Source organism: Lytechinus pictus, chromosome 2 (assembly GCF_037042905.1).
Source record: "Lytechinus pictus isolate F3 Inbred chromosome 2, Lp3.0, whole genome shotgun sequence".
NCBI classification, from domain to species: domain Eukaryota; kingdom Metazoa; phylum Echinodermata; class Echinoidea; order Temnopleuroida; family Toxopneustidae; genus Lytechinus; species Lytechinus pictus.
The window spans coordinates 66,082,047-66,104,662 of NC_087246.1; the positions used below are offsets into that span (position 1 = coordinate 66,082,047).

At 37.0% G+C, this 22,616-nt stretch overlaps 3 protein-coding genes across 3 annotated transcripts in view; 2 read left to right on the forward strand and 1 right to left on the reverse strand.

Annotated features, from left to right (window-relative positions):
• Window positions 1–2,610, forward strand: part of LOC129268561 (Y+L amino acid transporter 2-like) — a 23,750-nt gene extending 21,140 nt beyond the window's left edge. The window contains exon 12 of the mRNA XM_064095446.1: window positions 671–2,610. Within this exon, the coding sequence (XP_063951516.1) occupies window positions 671–735 (65 nt within the window). The 3' untranslated portion in view covers window positions 736–2,610. The remainder of the gene's footprint in view (window positions 1–670) is intronic.
• On the forward strand, window positions 2,577–5,547 carry LOC129268550 (beta-1,3-galactosyltransferase 1-like). Its single transcript, XM_054906094.2, has one exon. The coding sequence runs from the start codon at window positions 3,042–3,044 to the stop codon at window positions 4,131–4,133; it is 1,092 nt and encodes a 363-aa protein (XP_054762069.2). The 5' UTR covers window positions 2,577–3,041; the 3' UTR covers window positions 4,134–5,547.
• On the reverse strand, window positions 5,211–15,737 carry LOC129268540 (uncharacterized). Its single transcript, XM_064095721.1, has 6 exons — window positions 15,622–15,737; window positions 12,284–12,470; window positions 10,566–11,002; window positions 9,161–9,768; window positions 8,786–8,947; window positions 5,211–7,455 (listed from the first exon to the last, which is right to left on the reverse strand). Exons 1-6 carry the CDS (start codon window positions 15,735–15,737, stop codon window positions 6,980–6,982), a joined length of 1,986 nt encoding a protein of 661 aa, XP_063951791.1. The 3' UTR covers window positions 5,211–6,979.
• Between the last annotated feature and the right edge of the window lie 6,879 nt (window positions 15,738–22,616).

Sequence of the window (22,616 nt, forward strand, 5' to 3'; positions counted from 1 at the left end):
TATTTTGGCATGTTTGGTTTATTATATAATAAGTAAAGAAAATAAAAAATAAATGAGAATTGATATTTTTTTTTGCATTTTTGCAATATCCTAACATCACTTTCCTGTAACTCGATAGAATTTGATTTCAACCTTTGTTGAAGTAGACGTCAAGAAATATCAGTGGCGTAGTGGGCCAAAAAATCATCAAAGGGGGCAAGATATGGTATATAGGTCAAAATTAATTTTTTTTTAAAGGTTGCGAGCGAGCAAAAAAATTTCGACATTTTTATTATAAAAATCAAATTTTGTGATAGACTGACAAAATATTTAAAAAATAGTATGTCTTTCCTTTTCTCTTTTGTTTTCTTAGTCGTGTTTTTTTTTTTGGGGGGGGGGGTTGCTTCCCAGCCCCCCCCCCTCCCATATGTACGCTACTGCACAGTAAAAAATATATACAACGCTGTTTACTATATGAACCTTACAGTAATTGTTTATACAGTTTAAACAAGTGTTTAAATCTTAAGCAACAAAGTTTGATTTTCAATATCTAATGTTCAATAAATCAAACATGATTGTTTAAACGGTTAAACAAATACTGTAAGGTTCATATAGTAAACAGCGTTGTATAAAATCTTAAACAGCGTTTTTATTGTAAGTACGTTGTCTATTTTTTTAAAACTCTTTCCAGATAAAATGACGAGATTTCTTCAGAGACTATTCAACTGCATCCACCAAGAGAAGAAGACTTACTAACGATCATATCACGTCTTAACACTGTAATCTGGACCTGTATATACTGTAGAAAATTATGCAGTTTATAAGTCGGAGATTTAAAAAAAAATACAACACACCTTCTTAATATGTTGCTTAGCTTATTCGCCCCCCCCCCCCTATGTGTTATCTAGAGGAGTATATTAGCACAATAGCTGGATACTTTAACATGTCTTTAAAATTTAAATGTGTAACTATAACAGTTAATGAGTAAAAGAATAATGACAAGTTAACTATTTCACAATTATATCACAGCTATATCCCCGGTATAGCCTCACTTTCATTAGGCGATTTAATACGGAAATAGTATTGCCTTTAACAAAATTATTATTTGAAGATAAGATGTGATCAACTTCACATGTGAAATCATATACACTATCCTGGTAACATAAATATAATACTTGGACACACTTTTTCTTTATTATGCGAGCCTCATGGAGCAAGTGAAATAATGTTATCATCACTATCCAAGAATTTTCAGCCGAAATAACCTTTGAACTTATTCCAGTGACCTGAAATTTCAGTCCCGTAATTGCTATAACTTTACAAGTTTCAAAGAATATTGAAAAAAAATAATGATCAAAGAGATAGTTTGGACCTTCGGACTGCTATGATAAAAATTAATCATAAACGAATTGGAGCTCAAATACAGGAAACCAAAAGTTTGTCAAACGACACGTTTAGGATGGTTGAGATGGGCGGCATGCTATCGTGTGTAATGGCGGCGATATGTCAATAATTATGAAGGGCTTACACGTTTAATTTAGAAGATCTGGAGTGATTTTTCACCCCCTCCCCTTCTCCGATGATAAAGTATACCATGGAGAATTGTGTTTGAGTTATTTATACACACGACTTTACGAATCGCTTGCATGCTTTTCTTTGCTACCAAATCAGATTCTCAATCAGATTGATTCCCATCAGCTGCAGGTGAAATTTGATCTTCAACTTGTAGTTATTAACAAGTATGGAAAATGTAATTTTTTTCTGAAACTGGGGAGGGTAATATACATTCCCAATATGTTAAAATGCGAAACTTATGCGTATGGCTTTATGAAACATCTCCCAGACCCCCCTTCGTTCGTTTTGTTTTTAGATAATTGACATATTTTAATTAGAAATATTTGTCAAATTCTAGAAAATAAAACTTGTCTCCCGAATATAATAATACATATGCAAATCCTTCTTAAGCCATCCGAGAATCAATATTATTAAAAGATCAAATCAGACAAATCAAATAATAGCCAGGTAAAACTTGCTTACATACTTCATTGTCAAGTTCAGTATAAACAGTTGTAGTGAGGCCTAACCAGGTGCGGATCCAGAATTTCAGAAAGGGGAGGGGAGGGGGGGGGGCAGGAGAGCAAAATGTTGATCAATATCTCTGCTGGTGGTGGCCAGCCACGAAAAAAGGCAAACAAATAAAACACAAAAGGGTGGATTTCATCTTTACTTTCTATTAGGAGGTAGGGAGGGGCATTTATTTTCCAACTTACAAGGGGGTAATAGTATACCACTGTTTGCCTAAAAGGTATGTCACATTGTCACATACCCCCCCCCCCCCCCCCCCCGTCACACCCTTGATCCGCGCCTGTGCTTAAAGAGAACCTGTTTAATAAAGCGCTGAGTTCTTTCGTAGCGGCGATGGGAATTTCTGAATGACGCCGTATCTTATTAAAACCGCCCAACCCCATTTTGTAAAATCAGATTTATGTAGGCCTATATTTCGTACTTTTTCAACACGGACGTCGGGTATGTATAATGTTTTTTAATCTGTATTTTGTATATTTCTTAAGTAAATGATAATAATATGAACAGTGAGACTCAACAATGAAATTAAATTGAACGATAAAATAATCATTTGTATTTTCTTTCATTTCTTCATAGTCTGTGTAAAAAGCAGTTAATGTACATTAGAAGTCTGTGTACAAAGCCGTAAATGTACATTATCCGTTCATATAGGTTGACGTGAAGGCATGTGTTTCCCCCTATTTCCATCAATTTTTGAACTCAATTTAAATTTAATTTCCCCGGTTAATTTCAAATTCAAATTCAAAACATGATCCAATCCAATCCATTCTATGTTTCCGTTGAGAAGTTTATGACAGCAACTTTAATAAGGAGTTACAATGGTATGTTGGTCGAGAAACAAATTTTATTGAATTCCTTTGTAATTATCTTAATTTCCTAGCTTTCATATTGTACGGAATGATCTTGGTTAATCCTTGAACAACGCGAGGCGTTTACTAGAATCCAATATCCAGCAGGTTACACAACGAGCAGGTGCAATGAGGGCGAAGATCTCAAAGTGTTTGTATTGCTTGACTCTCCTGGCTGCAGCAATGTCCTCATGGCTCGGGTACAGCATCACCAAGCACAACATCCGAGGTTCGATCCCCAAGCCTGACAGAGAAATATTACGATTCGAAAATAGTAAACAGAAGCAGTTAATTTCTGATGAAAGCGTAGAAGCTGAATCCATAAGTGCTAAAAACCATTCCAAGAACCTGGGTGTCCTCGCCCAGCATTCATGGACACCCGTTTCTGCTTTACACAACTATAACTACTTGCAGAATAATCGTCTCAAGTGCGAAAGGGCTTATACAACGGTCATTGCCATCGTGGCGTCAGCCCCGGGAAACTTCGACCGAAGAAATGTTATCAGGATGACATGGATTCAGCGCGCGATTGAGTTCAAGTTTGCCATGAAAGTCATGTTCATATTGGGAGAGACGTCCGACAGATCAGTCGGGTACAGGATCAAGCAAGAGGCTTACATCCACAAGGACATTATCCAAGAAGATTTCCAGGATACCTACCTCAACCTGACAGTCAAGACGATCGGTGCCCTGAAGTGGGCCACACAGTCATGCCCCCGGGCCAAGTTCTTCATGAAACTCGACGATGATGTCGTTGTCAATGTCGGGAATCTGACTTGGTTTCTCGAAAAACACGTCCCGTCGTCCAACTACCTTGGTGGTATTCCGATCTTCGGGGCTCGTGTGTATCGCGATCCAACCGAAAAATGGTACACACCAATGGAGATCTATCCTAACGAAACATACCCTCCCTACACGGAAGGGAAAGCGTACGTCATGTCCATGGACGTTGCTGAAAGGATCTACAACCACTCTCAAACCTTACAGATCTTCCCCTGGGAGGATATCTTCATCGGTATATGTGCCAAACACTTAAATATTGTTCCCCAAGAAATAATATGCTTCCTTGAACGTGATTTACTGAAAGTGCGATATGAAGATAAACTTGTAAAGTCTAACAAAACATTAAAAAATGTGAGGTTCCTGTACGTCGTTTACGACCTTGACGTAGAAGAAATGATCGATGTTTGGAGGGCATGGATGTCAAATAGCTGGGGTTAACGTAATCGAAGTGAAGTGGATTTTTTTTCGAAATCAATTTCAATAGGTCTCATTTAATGGGATGTCCAGCCCAAGAAAAAGTTGTTCTGAATGGAAAGAGAAAAATCTAACTAGCTGAAGAATTCATCGAAATTAGATGTAAACAAGGAAATTGTGACATTTTAAAAACTTTTTTTTTCATTTTTTTTTTGTGATATGCAAATGAGTGCCAATGAGACAATTCATGAAACACACTCACCATTCTTTAAATTATACAATACTTTTATTATTTCGTATTTCGATTTGTTCATCAAATCACAATATGCCACAATAAATTGTAATTCCTCATGTTCAGGGAGGAATCCAATTTTCAAACTATAATGAAGAGAAAATTGACATGTTTCATCTGCATGTAATGAATTTCAAAATGGTGAGTATGACGCCATCGGCTGCCTCATTTGCACACCGAACGAGATATGCATACTACTGGTTTGTAAACTCAAACGATATTTTAAATTTGCTTATTTTACATCCGATTTTGATGAATATTCATTGTTAAGCTTGTTTGATTTTCTTTTCCTACTCAAACCAGCTTTTTGTCGGGGTGGACTTCTCCTTTAACTGCAGAAAAAGCGACAGGCATGAGATCGACTGAAAGAAATTACTGCAAGACTTAAGATCACGGACGTCTCAGGGACGCACCATTAGATATCCAGGGGGCTGGAAGTTTTTCAAAAAAAAACTTGACTGGCTATATGAGCAAAAAAAGCTTGACTCACCATCAGAGTAAAAAATAAAAACTTGGTCCACTGACAAATCATCTGAAAGGGGCCCAAAAAATTGTCATACTGGACTAAGGAAAAAAAAAACTTTACTGAAAGAAGAAAGGAAAAAAAAATTGCATCAACCCAAACTTCCAGCCCCCCCCCCCCCCATTATAATGGTGCGTCCCCTAGATACGCCATTTGTAAAGAGGTCTGATTTGTCATCGACTGGCATTGCTTACAACACCCAAATGGTTCTCTCATACCCTCATATTAAGAATGATATTAATATCAAAACCTATAAAAATGAAATCGTGAATCGGATAATGAATAATTGAATGGAACCGATGTGAATTGACTCGAATTTATTAACAAATATCACTACATTATTAAATTAATTTGTATCAGTGGAGTATAGTTGAATTTTGTTAATCCGAGCTAACAAATTAGCAACATACTTAACAAAGTTAGCTCCTATTGAATAGGTTGACTCACAATATTAATGAGCATCGATGAAATGTCTCAATTTTACTTACTTCATTACTTCATATTTATTCAACGAACATTTTTACGTAATTTCCAGAAAAAAAGATTAATAATTGACAGAATACTTTACAATGATGTTTGTATTGTTGGTCAGCTCTTTGTGAAATAAATCTATTTGTGTTATTGTAACTAAATGTAAAACATGACTTGTTTAAAATTCATTCAAGAGGTAGATTTTTCTCTTACAGCTAATGCTGTAATCATAAACGCAAACTTATAGGTCAAACAGGAATCCCTTGAGATTTATAAGCTAATTGCCATGGCCATGATGGCATAAGCTTTCATAAGCGTACTTGTACATATTATATGGACGATTAACTCAACACTGGGGGCTAATAACACTGGGGGTTTGTTTTACTATTGCGAATCGTGCAATGATGCTTATTAAATAAAACTCTCAGTGATTCCTCTTGAAACATTATTGGGTGGGGGAATCGATTTTTTAGTTAGGACAAGAAATCGACGAAGAAAATCATGAAGGATAGGTTTTTCCAGGTCCTAGTTAGTCATTTCCTGCGTGAAAGCGTATTGGTAAGGCGAAATATTGGGGATTTACAAAGGCACATCCGTTTTGTTCCAAATTAGGATATAATTGAATGGATGAACATGAACTTGAAACGCTACATGGTGGTCAAATTATCGGTTTCGGTACTATCATGGTCACACCAATAAATGAAGTCTTTCCCGCACATCCCGGTGGGTCTTTTATAAAGCTGTTTGTAAGTTAAGAGCGACTTCACGAACAACTGGTTATTCTTTATTGATGTAAATGATATCCACACCATATTTTCATTGGTGCTGATGTAGTTTCAAGAAAGGATCACCAGTCGATCGTAAAGCCGTTCATAAGTTACGAACAGCTTTATGCAACATCCACACAGACTGTTCTACCAACACCCACCGCACAAATTACGTTCGAAATGGTCTATTCCCGGTCTTTGAACAAATCAAGATATGTGGCGTCACAGCTCTTCAGTGGCCGTAGACCAGTCAGAGACGGGGCCCACAGGCCGCAGCCTCGATAAAACTTTTCACCAATCAAACCACATACTCAATATGACGTCATACCTTTCGCAAGTGTCTAGTCTTGAAAACCTAACAAATGAGTTCTAGTCATTGCTCTGCATCTGACTGTTTGCGATAGAGTGGTTTATATTCGAACAACTCAAGAACTGTCAATCAGTCTTCTGAGAGATACGAAACAACGAAGTTTGTATGTTGGTGATGGTTAACAAATTTAATCTTTCTTTACTAGATGACATAGTTTCGGAAATTAAACATATGCGTCCTTTGACACAAAACAAAGTGAAAGTATTTTGAAAATGCTCCTAAAATGGAATTCATCTTTTTACACATATGTTCACGACTTCAAAGATGTAAAAAAATCCAAAATCAGACGTACAATGACGTTTAGTGTGATAGATACTCCAAAGTGTACATACGGACAGGTTTTTTTTCAGATTAGCCGTATGTTGTATGACTATTTACCATACAGGTGAAACATTAAACATATATACTAAGGTTAGAGAGGGGTTGATTCCCTTTGATTAAAAGTTATCAAACAATGACTTTCTCCACACTGACACTAGTCGAGCTTGAGGTCTTCGACTTCGGTTTCTTACTATCAAACACAAATTTCCCGATGTCTTCGATGTTCATGTGAGGATGGACGCCGACCTCGATGCCCGATTCGCGGCACATTTCAAGTAGAGTGTCAATGTTGGACTGGGAGAGTCGCAAGTAGCGGCATCGCAGGACTTGAAGCGGGTCAAAGTTCATCGCAGGATCGGCGTCGTGCTGTTGCCTTTGAGCGGCCGCTTGCGAGTTGATGCACTGCAGCGCGCGAAGTTGAGCACGAAACCGACGGTTTTGAACGGAGTTGCTGGAAGGGTCGTAGGCCGTGCTGCTGCCGACACTGCCGGCGATGAGTTCTTCGATGTTTACACCAGCACCATCCGCCTTGTTGTTGTATAAGGCCGAGCGAAGATCATTCAGAACATCCATTGGAATGTGGATATGACTATGTGAAGCATCTTAAATAATAATTAAAGATAAATAAATTGACATTAGTTCCACATAATTTTATTTTAAAAAACCCGTCCAAATCCATTTCATGATTTGCAGTCTCTAAGACGACACATTTCCATAGGCATTAGAGTTTGTCGCACGTTATTTTAGAGCGTTAACCAAAATTTTGTTGTACAAAATATATTCTAATTTTTTTATGGTTCTCACACCCCCTCCCAACAGCCGGTGATGATTAAGATGAAGGTTAGAAGCCATATGATAGGCCTTAGTCTGGAAACAAATCTTTATGGCAAATTAAATTCATACAAATGCATATATACAGTGCGTCCCAGAAAAAACGAAACCGAGATTTAGCGATGATTTATCATAATCCCCCCAAAAATAGACAAATTACCTACCAATGTAAAGCTTAGAATCTCTTCTTTCATCTGGTATTACTTAGATTATTTCTCCTTCACGCATGAGCGAGCAAAAACAATTTGAAGGAAGGATACAAAAAATTTATTTGGCGGGGGGTATATGAATTTCAAAAAGAAAACCACATGTCTTAAAATTTCAATATCTGCTCTTTGATTTGATATCTCAATTACAGAAAATGGTCAAGAAATAAGGCTTGAATTTCAATAATTTCATAAAATGAAGAGGTTTTACAGGCTAGCGTTCAAACTCACTCGACACTCCGTTCTGTTTACGATCAGCCATGCATTAAGTCTTTTGTTAACCATGCGATAGCTTCTGTGGGAAACCGGTGAAAACAGATTATTTAATGAAATTATGGAAATTCAAGCCTTATTTCAAATAACCAGAACTTTGTTTTTTCTTGACCATTTTCTGTAATTGAGGTATCAAATTAAAGAGCAGATATTGAAATTTTAAGACATGTGGTTTTCTTTTTGAAATTCATATACCCCCCGCCAAATGAGTTTTTGGTATCCTTCCTTTAAATTGTTTTTGCTCACTCATGCGTGAATGATGAATAATCTAAGTAATATTAGATGAAAGAAGAGATTCTAAGCTTTACATTGATAGGTCATTTGTCTATTTTATTTTTGATTAAGTTATGATAAATCATCGCTAAATCTCGGTTTCGTTTTTTCTGGGACGCACTGTATAATATCCATGTATACTCACAAGTCATATCGGTATACAAATTGAGATAGTTTGAATACCCCTATCTCAGCTGATATACATATTTCTTATTTTATTTTTTTCATTCGTAATGAGTATCGTTTTATTACTTTTTTTATGGCAATTCTACATGTCCGCTATTTATAAGCTATTTATTTCTAATGAAATCTAAATCTGCCGAAATAACAAGCAACTAAAATGACATACCTTTAGATTTAGCTTTCTTGATGTGTTCCCGACCTGAATCATGATGGTCATGTTTGGACTCACTGCTTAACTTAACAACATGAGCACTCTTACTCGTCGCCTTCTTGTCTTTTGGCGGACTTATTTTACTTTTGGGTTGTTCTTTCGTTTGTGCAGATTTTCCTGGTAGTTCGTCAGTCATATAAAAAGAGAAACAATCATGTATGTGTGAATGTAAGGGGAAAAAAGAAGAAGAAAAAAGAAAAGGAAGGTTAAAAAACCCTAACATAATATTTTATCAAGATAAATATTCCTTCTGTACAATCAAAAACAGATCAAATACTTTAATACAGTGAGACAAAGATTTACGGTCAAAGATTAATGGGCAGTACTTACGATTAGATTTAAATTTGCTTGGGGATTCTCGACGTGCTGCAACCACATGGTCACTTTTACCAACTCGGCGCTCTTTCCTTGTTGCAGCGGGAGTGTCATCTACTGCTTTATCCTCTTGCTTCTTTTCTTCTTTGAAATGGACTTTGTGATCACTGCCTTGGCTGGTGGAAGGCTCATCACCCTCGTCCAAGTCATCATGACACTCCAGATTGAGAACTGTTTCCGATTCTGTAGATTCTGTACTCGAATGGTCACTGGGTGTGCGATGCCTCTTGCTCTCTTTGCGTTCTTGTTCTGGAGTCTCCTCTAAGACTGCTTGTCCACTGAAGAGCTTGCTGAGTAGGAATCGACTTGGTATGGCCATGCCGTGGGAAGAGGTTGGCGGACCGGCAATCATATGACCCGATTCCCTGGAACGAGGTCCACCACCTGCCAACAGGTGACTCGACGCCCTTGGCCCTTGGTGGTGACTATGAAAAGAGGTATTGAGGGAGATTCGACTTCCGGTGTCGCCAGGTCGGGCAAGCGTCATCTGCGATCCTTTCATGCGATCTTCCATGGATACGCTGGCTCGTCGATGCATGGAGCCTCCCTTGGGTTCCATGTAACTGCAAAAAATATAAGGAATCAAATCTTAATAAGTCTTAAAATATCGGGAAAGGGGGCGTAAGACAGTAAGATAATGAATAATGCTATAAAATGGACAATAAAGTCAATATGATCATCTTTATTCTTTTTATAAAAAGTATCTTTAACGTATTTCATGAATCGAAATATTGTGTTCATTTCTTAGTAAGTTACAGCCTATATAAGCTCAAATCATTGAATGATCCAAGGAATGTTTTCGTAGTTACATACATGTCATTGATATAAAGTACGATGTCACTTTCACATTTCATGGTATGACTTCATTGATAAATGAATTGAATAAAAATACATTGATATATCAAAAATAGCACTACGGCAAGACTTGATTCTTAAGAAAAAATGTGGAACTTGTCAAAAATACTATCTCCATTTTTAAAATTCAAACTATATGAAATGGGAAATTGGATAGTCAGCAGTTGACCTGACTCCCGCGATGTGGGTAGGTAGTTTGGGAATCGACTGTCATGACTGTAGTCGTCCTGTTGGTGGAGATTCTTCATATCGTCGATCTGATTTAGCACCCATTCCCATTTGAGTGGGCCCCGTCCCCCATTTAATCCAAACACCACAGGCTTTCGATACACATGTAATGATTTACTTAATAAGCCTAATATAAAAAAGAGGTTTGATTAAAATTATATTAATAAAAAAAAAGAAAAAAAAAGAAAAGAAAAGACGTCTATCAACAGTAGATATTAACATGCTGAAGGCCTAAGTTGTTTTGTCAAGCATATTAGACGTGTTTAAAAAGAATTACCTGTGAGCTGGTCTTTTCTTGTTAAGCCCTTCCCTGTTCACATATTCCTTGATGGTATGTCCGTAGCCAGCCGGTTGGTGGACTGGAGGTGGCCCTTGATTGAGCTCGTAGGAAACCTGAGGACTGATTCCAACACTCGTATGCTTCGATCCTATCCCAGTCATCCCAGCATGGCCACGTGTGAGGTCAGAGATGGATGTGTACCGTCCGGACGAGCCGGGGACCGGACCGACGCCATCGCGCATGATGTCGACAGACTGTCGCCTGGTCATCAGAGCCTGATGACTTGATCGGCCTCTCTGAAGTCCGGAGGGGGTCGCAGTTTGGTGTCCAGTCAGTTGTGACCGAGAACCTACCGATGCGTTGTGAATGGACTTACCCCCTGTCAACTTTCCACCACCGGGCAAGTGACCTGTTGTATGATTGACCTGGAGGATCTGTTGAATAGAGAGCCATTTCATGAATTAAAATTGACTATAGTATATAATTTGATTTAATTCAGAGGCGCATGGTCAAGCACTGGATGGATATATTGCTGTTGGTCATATTGCCAAATACAATTGGACAAATTATTGTGCATTGTCCACAATGATCTGCATAGATTTCAAAAGTTCTGGGAGAAGCGCCTGTCGATAATGGCTCGTTCACTTTTTTGCGGATTAAATTAGTCGTATCAATCAGGTATGAATTACGTTGGAATACACACTGCATATTCATGTAGTACCTGTACATGGTAAAAAATACCGACGTGGTTAAAGGTCAGAACAAGTGTTTACGATTAAGTCTATTCTTTTAAACTCTTATTGAGCTACATCTTGTTATAGGTTACGCCAAATTCTTTCCACAGGGCATAGAATGTTAATCGAATATATCTTTAAATGGACTCAAATCTTAATGATTGCAATTACCAGGGGCGGCACTACAGGGGGCGACCCCTCCCCCCCTGCATGATTGTTCAAGAAGTGAAAAGAAAGAAAAAGAGCAACTAGATATAGGAGTATCAAAAACTGAGTTATGGGTCGTGTAGCTCTACATCATTCCTATTATTCAATAGAGAGAAAAAAATACATCATTTCAGGTCGACTATCCCCACCCCCAATCAAAATGCCCAAGAGTCCGCCTAGTAAGTACAATTAGCCATTTTCTATCTGTAACCATCTACATGTATTTCAATTTTCTTCTAACTATGGTTCCCTCACGTGCCCTAAACGGTAAAAAAAAAATTAAATCCACAAGGGTGGCGCTAGAGGAGGAGGAGCACATGCTTCAAGTGATAAAAACGAGGATGGAGAAGAGAAGAATACGAATGTGGAAACTTTATACAGTATCCCAATGTTTTCACACCCTTTTAATGTGAGAAAAAATAAAAGCTGATGAATTTTCTTTCGGGTCTTTTTACCAATCTCCCCCAACCTATATCAAAATACCTTGGTGCTACACCCAAAAAAGGTGTACCCAATATTGGGTAAAATGGGAACATGCATGTTGGTTGGGTAAAAATATAAATTTTACGCAATGTTGCGTCGAAATTTACCCTTAAAACATGCATTTTGCCTAATATTTGGTTTTAAAAAAAAAGCAAACATGCATGTTCCCTTTTTGCTCAATATTGGGTAAAATTTTAATCAGTGTTTTTAGAGTGTACCCATGCTAGAAGATGCACCAGTGAATCACACAAATCAGGGTATTGAGATTCATGAAGACGGTAGAGTTATTACCATATTAGTGTTGCTATCCGTACGCGGTCCAGAAAGGCGGGAACTTGTTCGAGACTGAGAGCGTGAATTTAGCATGTCCGGATGTCGTCTGCATTTCTCATCTTGTAGCTTGGTGAGCTGTCGAATAAGTTCTTTCTCTTCCCTGCGATGGATGTGTTCTTGGACATTTTTTGCACTTTTAAGCGACCTGAATTAAGATTCGGAAAACACTTATACACATAATAATAAACAGTTCTTGTATAGCGCATATCACGATTATGAATAATGTCTCTATGCGCTTCCAAAGGACTTGGATATTATTACCCCAGCTGTAGCTTGGCAGCCGTAATTACTAAGATTACAGCGCACACGCATTTCAAGGAATAAATTCCTGCCAGGTACCCATTCACCTCACCTGGGTTGAGTGCAGCACAATGTGGATAAATTTCTTGCCGAAGGAAATCATGCCATGGCTGGGATTAATTATGGGAATACCCTCGATAAGCCCCCGTGGCTTTTGGAGTTTCCACCATATTCCAATTTGTTATGTATTTTTTATATGTATTTAAAATAGCCTTCTCTCACTTTCTTTCCATGTTTATAGGTGTTTTTTCTGTACTATGTATATATTCTTGTTTGTGATTTGATAATTATGTTTGTTTTTAATTGAATATGGAAATAAATGAAATGAAATAAAATGAAATAAAATGTCATCCATATAACCTTTTTTTTACTTCATGGTTTGATGAAAAGTCTATATAGGCCTAACGACGCTAGACTAGGGCAAATTTGTTCGTCATGTGCATCATCTGATTACAGTGTAGCCAAAAATATTTTTTACGTCTGTAGTTCTTGTATTTTCAAAGAAAAAAGTCAAATTAATGTTTGCAAATTATTTTGGGGTTGTTTAATGCATTCAACATTGTTCACGTAATAAAAAGGGGGATCACAATTCACAAGCTTATACAAGTTTTTTGGGGAGAGGAGGGAGGCTCTTTCACACATTTTGTTCTTGTAGACCAAAATAGATGGGCTTGAATTAACGTACGTGTAGAAAAGGTCTGTATATTCCTCCACACAATGCTTACAAGAAAAATAAGATTTCCCAATTATTACGCCCTATTTTATACGGCCCTGGCTCCAGTGTCGTACATTGTAATGGGAAATAAATAAATAAAAAAATAAGTGGCACAACATGGCGTGGTGACAAATTTCGTCAAAAAGTCCCCCTGCGAGCGAGTTAAGCGCGCAAAAATGTTTGAAAATCAAATTTTATGATAGATTCGACATAAACAATATTAAAAATGACATTTTCACGGTCCCCCACCTCTTTTTTCTTTCCACTCCTTTTTTTCTTGGTCGTGGAACTTGGGGGGGGGGCATGGTCCCCAACTCATTCAAATCTGGATCATATCAAGATGTTACCTTGGAATTCGTCAATACAATGCAAAAACATAAAAATAAGTAAATAACGCTTACGGTATGAGCGTTAAAGTAATGTGGTTATGACTTGGCAACGCCCCCCCCCCTTTTTTTTTAAATTCAAGTCTAGTTGAAAATCGGTGTAGATCTAGACATGATTATTTTAGAAAGTTGACGTTATATTGTGAACTTCAGGGTCCCGTTTCACAGATATTTGTTATTCACAATTTCTATAACAAATTTACTATCAGCCTATCAGATTGAAGGATTTCAGAAGCTTTTACTCTTATAATAACGTTTTTATTAGACTATTATACAAGTTTTATGAAACAGACACCAGGCCAGTATTAATAGGCCTAACTTGTTAGATCTATCGACAGTATAGGTTTTTAGATTGCTAGGCTACGCATAATTATGTTTTTTTCACCACAGGCATGCACTTGCATATATCTAGATAGACTACGAGTAGATCTAGATCTATAGTAAAATGTGTGTTAGACCAAAGGACAATCTAAGGCAAAGAACGCTTGACTGATGTCTTGATGTGATTCTCACCACCACCAGCATCACAAGATCAAACTTCTTCTTTTTCTGCAATTATCTTCAAAACTGACAAAAGGCTCGCAGCCCTAGCGAAGTCGAAGTCTAATGAAACAAAATGTCTTTAACAGTTATAATATAATTCGATTTGATTTGATTTTGATTTATTGTTTTCTTCTGCATTCATAACATTCGTATATAATACATTTTCAATACAAAACAAACATACTATATCAGTAATTGATTTTTTTTAAATAAAAAGTCATTCTAAACAAATTATGATTTACTACTAAAAAACTATAGCATTAAGAGTTTGCTGGAGGATTGCCATAAACTAAAGCAGATTACTTGAAAAAATGACAACCCCGCAATAAAGCAGAATGGTAATCTTATTTTGTTCATAATTTTATAATGATGAAAGATGATATTGGGATGATGGTGATCATGTTGAAAATGAAGGAGATGATGATGATGATGGTCATGTGAGAGTATTTGATGATGATTAAATCAAAGGAATAGTGATTTAAAGGTTATCTGAAATACTGACACAGAAAAGTTACTTTAAATTTGCCTTAAATGAGTAAAGAGATGCATGGGCAACTCTTGATATACTCTGGTTATAGGTAGAGAGTTCTTATGGATCTCTGTGCAATAAGCAACGTGCATGGGGTTGATTAAATGAAAATTTAAGAGTTGCGTATAGGCTATGAATGAATAGATGTGTTCATTGTAAGGTGGAATCATGTTAATTATGTACGGTACTTGAACATCAGCAGTAAACTTTGAAGTAAATTTATGTCAAGGTTGGGGAGTCTTCAGTTTATGGAATAATGTGTTTGTGTGTGATAAAAATTGCGAATCAGTACAGATTTCGAATGATTTATTTCTGTAATATAGGTATAAGTAGGTCTATATTGTATTAATTTTTTGCACAGGTTGCCCAAACTTTATTGCACTTGCAGTACGATATAGATCTATAGGGTGAAAATAATGAATTGTGGTTTGACAAGGTCAAGGGTAGTAGTACTATTAGTAGGTCGACTACAGGGGGTATGTAGAATAATGTTTTTCATTTTGTAAAGTACACCGACTTTTCTCAACTAGTAAAGTAGCATACGGAACGTACGTGTTCGTTCCAATTTGAATTTTCATCTATTATTTAATCTAAGGTTATTTAATATTGTAACACCTAAAAAATTCCTTTTTCCTTTTCAGGCCAAAGCAAAGTGTTACTTAACGTTAGACTAGAGATCTAAGTTCTAACGTTAGATCTAACGTAGACTCAGAATAGATTTCTACTACTACTAGATCTAGCCTACTTACTTAGTGTAGACTCTGTGGATATGCCCCCAAACCAAACTGATGAAGAGGAATTAGGGTTAGAATTCATTGCTAACCTTTCCTTGTGGTGCAGCGTTGACATTTCTTTCTTGTTGCTGACACCCACCGAGTGCACAATACGTGAATCCATCGTTGGATCTCGCTCCATCTCACCCTTCATGGAGGACCTCATCGCGTCTGACCTGCAGGCCAGCCGCGTCGGCGTGGGCTACTCTCAAAATTGGTCTCTCCTTGTCAAGCACGGGCCCATCACTCGTTCTTACAAGACGTAACTCAGAAACAATAGAACTTCCGCTAGTTTAATATCTTAAGTAGATTAATATTTGTTCTCGCCTTGTCCTTAACACGATATCACGACTTGGCTATTACTGTGTTGACATTAAAATGTTAATTTAGAGTCTTTAATGGGCCGATTCTGCCTGGTCGGGATAACAACAGTCTGTTTACAAAACATAAATAGGCAGCGCGTACACCAACTGCGCATGCGCAACGCGCTTACGAATTGCGTGATCATGACGTAACAAACAAAGTTATATTGATCAGCTTCAGGATGTTTTACAAAATGCAAACGAGCAAAATCATAATCTTACATGACAATGAAAATATTTTGAATAGGCCTACACAATACATATATCAATAACACAATAGACAAAAATAGAATGAATTTATGTGCATGTTATATCATGACATAAAATTGTGATTGTTTGATTTATAGATATCCATCCTATTTATGATTGCAAAAAGTGGTTAGGCCTAACCTTTCCAGTTTTCAATCAGAATCTTAAGCATTTTCAGATCGCGCTTCGCGCTCGCATTATTCGATTGGTGAGGTATTATACTCCGTTCATGGGTCACTGCAAAAAGTCATTAACAGCAATCTTTTCAGGTCTGCATATTAATCATTTCAGCTCACCTTCGCGCTCGCATTATTTTTTTCTAGTGAGATACGCATATTGTGATATACAGTGCTTAGAATATTTTTTTAAATCTTATATAGCATTTTAAGCATTTTGGGGTTCCACGTTTAGCTTCTCATCACAGTAGGCCCTACTGAATTATGTGAACGGGACCTGTAATTTTTTTACTAGTCGTTTCAGAATATCGTTCAGTAATATTATCGATAACCTCTTGGAAATGATGCAATGTTGAAGGCAATTGACTCAATCTCCTCATCAGTGGCGTAGCTAGGGTTCATTTAGCAGGGGGGGGGGGGCACTTGGGGTCCTTGAACTTTTGTATGGGCACCAAGATAAATTTGTTTTTGGGGATAATCCTACAGACCAAATTTTAAGAAAATCTTCTTTTTATTCTCAATAACCATGATAACATGATGAGGTATATCACAAGGCATATATAAATAATGCGAGCAGGGGCGGGGGGGGGGTGGAGGCCCTTGCTTGCCGACAGATTTTTTTCGGTACCGATTACCGACGTCCGACGACCATGGCCCGTATTCTGAACTCTGGTTTAGATTAAACCTTGGTTTAAAATTGTGTTTTAACTATGGATGGCAAATTGGGCCACAAACCCTTTAACAGTATAAACATCCAATTTCTTAACTCATTTGACACTCAAATTGTTCATAATTGTCTGGGAATGATAACTGAAGTATTCTGCAGTATTTTCCTTTATTTATGAGAGCATTAGGAAACAAAATAGTAAACATAAGAGATACACAGTATAAACATAATTTTTGAATGTTTGGCTCCCCATTCTAGCACAGAGTTAGACCTTGGTCTAAATGAAACCTGACTTCAGACTACGGCCCCTGGAGTCTTTGAAGTGTGCCACATTCTCATCAGTCATATTTTCTTTCGCCATACCCAGGGGCAGTTACACTTTTCATCAATAGGAGGGGGCGGGAAAATATTTCCATTCACATTTCCCCGATCGGCCACCAAAATCTAATTTTCGTATTTTTATTGATATTTTTAATTTAGGGTTAATCCTAACTAAAGAGAGTAGTAAGTTCATCTTATATTTAATCTTCCAAAAAAAAAGCATCTCCTAAGGTCTAAATATAAGTTGCGAGCGCGAGCTCAATTTTTTTTATATTTCATGTGTTTAGACCTGAAAATTTAATATTCTGGGGGGAGGGGTTGTAATCATGAACAAGATGTATATCTAACTAATAATTCATGCGAGCGAGAAGCGCGAGATGAAAATTTAAATATACTGACCTGCAAAAGCACCCGTTTGCAGTGACTAGAATACACATCTCACCATTCACAAATAAAATAACACGAGCGCGAAGCGCGAGCTAAAAGTTTTTAATATCTCGACACAAACTTGACATTCTAAGCATCCTTTTAACCATAAATAGGATAGGCCTAATTTAATGATGCGTAATGGTGAGTAATCTTTCTTGAATGTAGTCCTGAAAAGGACTGTAAACCAGAAGAGATTGATGAGTTGAAACGGCTTGAGTAGTAGGATGGATGAGGAGATGCTGGCTTGAGTCGGCGAGTAGAGATGATGAGCAGAAGCAGTAGAGAGACTCGACGTTTCGGGCAGGTTGACTGTCAAGCCGTTTCAACTCATCAATCTTTTCTGGTTTACAGTCCTTTTCAGGACTACATTCAAGAAAGATTACTCTACTCTCAAATTTCCACTTTCTCGCCTATCCATTTATTTTTCTTCTTCTATCCACTGTTTCTATAATACTCCACATATGGTGTACCGTAAACCACATCAGCAATTGTACATGCCACCATACAAACCTTCAAACAACATCTAAGCACTTTTTGTCATCGTGAACAAAATGTGTAACATGCGAGCGCGAGGCGCGAGCTGAAATTATTGATAGACTGACCTAAAAGGCGACCTATTAATGCCTGTTTGCTCCCATGTTTGCATGATTGCTGTGACTCATGAGTAGAATATATGGTATCTCATCAATCAAATAAGCGCGAGCTGAAAATTTTTTGAGATTCTGATTGAAAATTGGACAGGTTGACCACATTTTGCAATCATAAACAGAATGGGTATCTAATCAAACAGTTAATACGAGCAGGTAGCTCGAGCTAATTTTTTTTTCATATTCATACCTAAAAAAACTGGGCAGTTCAGCAAGCACTTTATTAATAAGAACATTTAGAGCGCTTAAGGGCGAGGTGATTTTTAAAGTTAGAGATAGACCTAAAACAGGACATTCAAAGCAATGTAACCATGAACAGGATGGGTATTATCTATACAATATTGATGCGAGTGCGAAGCAAGCTGAAATTTTTGGCTTCTTAGACATGAAAACTGGATATTCTAAGCAGTGGCGTAGCTAGATTTTTTACTAGGGGTGCTGTGACAATTGGGGGCTGACAACATTTTTTTAAATAATTTATTTGAAATAACCCCCCCCCCCCCCGGAGAAATGTGTCTGCATACAGCCATGTGTTCGAGGACGAAGCGCTAACGAAAATTTTATATTTATCATAAAGACCTGAAAGTTTTCCCCACCTACTGACGAAAAACGGTAAATATCAAATTGTACCATTTTATTTTTCGTTAAATGTCCATGGTATTTCAGCAATACGACTTAGCGAGCCGTCTCTGCAAAGTTGTGACGACAAATTGGGCTGGCCTATGTACGGAAGAGAAAATTTTCAAAATTTGAAGAGTGAAACTATCCTCATGACAGCATTTACCATAGGTCTTCATTTTTCCCCCAGTTTACGAAATCTGACAAAATAATGAAGAAAGAAAACGAAAGGAAAAGGAACGAAATATGATACTTTTTTATTATCATGATTATGTTAAAATATATCATACAATAGATATTTGCATTACACGTCCGATTTTTTTGCTCGCTTACTTCGCTTTCTTTTAAGAAATTTTGCTCCATACCCCATCTGACCCCTCAATATGTTTGCTCATTACGCTACTGGTTACGTGATGCGAGGTCCTATATAGAAACCTAAATCCAGTATAATCTTCGGGATTCTGATAAAGTTTTATATCAATTTCAATAATCATGTATTTCTCACAAACAAGTGTTGGTTCATACTCATTGATACACCGCGTATCGTTTTCTTGCAAATGATAACCAAATATGGGGGACAGGGGACGGATCCAAGGTTTCGTAAAGGACTCCGAAATTTGAAATAATGAGAGCAGATTTTTTTTCCTTTCTTAATCTACTTCCCCCCCCCCCCCCACATATCAGCGCCACCAATAGGGTGCGAGGTCGCTTCCGTCCCCGAGATCAGCCTGTATCTCACCATAGAGCTATCTCACTATCTATAATCCATTTTATTTGGTACATGATGAGGAGGCAAGGATTTTAAGGCTTATATAGATTCACAATTTGTCGAAAAAAATGATAATTCTCATTTACACGCTCTATTTTGGCCGTTTCTCTTTTCTTCTTCCTCCTCTTTATTTCTTTCTCTATATTCCCTCTCCTCTCTGTTTCCTTCCCTCTGTTCGTCTATAGTTCATTAACGCTCTATGTAAGTCAGCGTTCGGATTTACCGACGTTCAATCGAGGTTGACCATGTTAAAAAAAATTATCCCCCTTTCCTTTCAATTCTTTTCCACCTCTCTACTTCTCACACTCTCTTTTCCCTTCTTTTATTTTCCCTCTCCTTTTTTATTTGGGGGGGGGGGGGTAGGAGGTTCTAACTTTCCAATTTTGACTACTGTTCTAGAAACACCCTGTATAAGAATCCCTTTCTCTGTCTTCTCACAACCCTGTTGCACAAAAAGCAACAATCGATTGTAGCTGAGCAACCAATGACAACTTCTATAACATTGCTCAACAGCCAATCAAAATCAGGTTTGCTATGGTATTTGCCATCCAAAGCAACTTTACCATCATTATTGTTGCAAGATGGACATGTTTGTATCCAGGGTCTGTATAGTCAGCTATATGATGTGGGTTTTCTGAAAATAAAATGAGGGAGAAATCCCATACACCACCCTGCGTAATAAAACAATACAGACTGAAAAAAATTATGTTCCAATGACTTCTTTATTAATGTATGCTTTCTCAATTGCATCATATTTATTAGTTCAGAAAATGAACTAAGAACGAACATATGTCAGAACCATACAATAGAAAAAAAACCTTTATATAGCATCTCACAATACCTATTGCTTAATATCATAGATATTTAATCCACGGATCTGGATATGAACACGATTCAAAAGTAAATTGGTAACTTTGCAAAGTATGAGGCACCATACCCAACATAAAAGCCAGCGTATGTCAAGTCATTTCATGATTTAACCCCGTTACTAGATATCAAGGGTGGTATTATGATTGATAATTAAAGCTAGTTTTAACTTCTATGTAATGCTGGCTTCATAACATTTCTTCTATATCTGTTGCAATTGTAATCTACCAATTGATTCATCAAAATTCATTATATTTTTGTATTTTCCTATTCTTTCCATTTCACAACTTAATCAATTTTCAACAACTTTTTGAAGCAGGATATTTATTGGTAAATAAGTTGACAACTGGCACTCCATAAAAGTATGGTCTAAGTTAACCCAGGTTTGACTAAACCATGGCTATCAGAATATCACCCCAAGAGTTTTAAAAATTCTTCATATCAAGACATAAAATTCTCATCAAGAATTAATTTCTTTCCATCAAGAAATCATTTGCATTGGTAATAAGTAGAAATTCCTGATATTGAGAAGTAGGATTGTGTTGATATAACAGCTCATCATACACTCTCAGAAATTATTTGTCCAATCTAGAATTTGGTGTAAATGCGTACTGTTGGTTATGACAAATATGCATGCAAAATGAATTGGAATTTCTTTAACCAACAGTTGGTCAATTCCTATTTTAATCAACTTTTTGGTTGGTTAAACAGAATTCTGAGAGAGTACTTACTTTGTTGTATGCTGACCAAACCCCCAGATGTGACAAACAATATCTGTATAGTGCATTCCACAAAAAAGTGAAACTGGGATTCCCAGTTTTATTTTTCAACATAAAAAAATGATTTTAGTCTTTCATTTACATAATCATAAAAATCAGCTTTTCTTCTTGATTTTGATACCAAATAATGATTTCAAGATTTCACATGTAGATGGTCTAGAAAATTCAGTTTTAAAACCAGGTCATGCAGAGAATGGCACATTGTTTGTAAAGAATGCGACAACCTTATGCAAGAAAGAGATGGCTAATTAGCATATCTTTTATATTCTTTATAACTTTCTTTCACTAATCTTCATATGGTAGTGGAAGCAGATTCACAATTTAGTTTTCCGCCAATCATTATGTTATGATTCAGTATTTCTTGTTTTTACTTTGCAATGCATGAACAGTTCACTAAGTATTTGGTCTCAAATCAAAGAAGAGATGCCATTCTAGATATGATCTAAAGATACCTTATGACTGTGATATCTACCTCGAAAGACAGGTTTCCATTTTTGTGAGATGCACTTAAAAGGATGTAACCTTGCAAAACCCCACATCAAAACAATACTCACATTCTTCAAATGGTGTAATAATAATAATATTCTGCATTTATATAGCGCTTAATACATCGGAACGACGTCTCTAAGCGCTTAACAGACATATTATTACCCCGGTCATCAGATCCTTGCATGCCCGCAAACAATGTATGCACATTCTCCATTCCCTGGGGAGCATTCCAACAAGAGTTCCAAGACTCAATTGCTAGGCATACTACATATAGGCTTTCACATCCTACCAGGTACCCATTTAACACCTGGGTGGAGAGTGGCAAAGTGTAATAATGTAGAAATGACAAGAATAAACAGATGGCACAGCATTGCAGAAGGGCACCATAGAACCCTTTCATACATAAATGGCACTATTTGGTAATAGGAATATCTATAATAGCATGTCATTTATCCATAGGGGCCAAGGAACCAGGGGGGTGGGTTAAAATTTCCAACATTTATTTTGCAAAGTAAGCCCCCCCCCCCTCTTAATTTTAAAACCATTCTGCATCCCGTGATTCATTCGAACTACATTATATGTCACAAATGTTAAAATTAAGCAAATCAGCAATCAATAATCCACAAAGTTACTGATATGAACAAAATACAAAAAACAATCACACATGATCTC

What these genes read in the sequence shown, in the direction of transcription:
- LOC129268550 (XM_054906094.2), top strand. Translation starts at nt 3,042, where the DNA reads ATGAGGGCGAAGATCTCAAAGTGTTTGTATTGCTTGACTCTCCTGGCT.
- LOC129268540 (XM_064095721.1), bottom strand. Translation starts at nt 15,737, where the DNA reads ATGAGGTCCTCCATGAAGGGTGAGATGGAGCGAGATCCAACGATGGAT. An exon ending in CGGATAGCAACACTAATATG is followed by an intron (nt 11,003 to 12,283) that starts GTAATAACTCTA and finishes TCTATTCAACAG; the next exon opens with ATCCTCCAGGTCAATCATAC. An exon ending in CAAGAAAGCTAAATCTAAAG is followed by an intron (nt 7,456 to 8,785) that starts GTATGTCATTTT and finishes TTATTATTTAAG; the next exon opens with ATGCTTCACATAGTCATATC.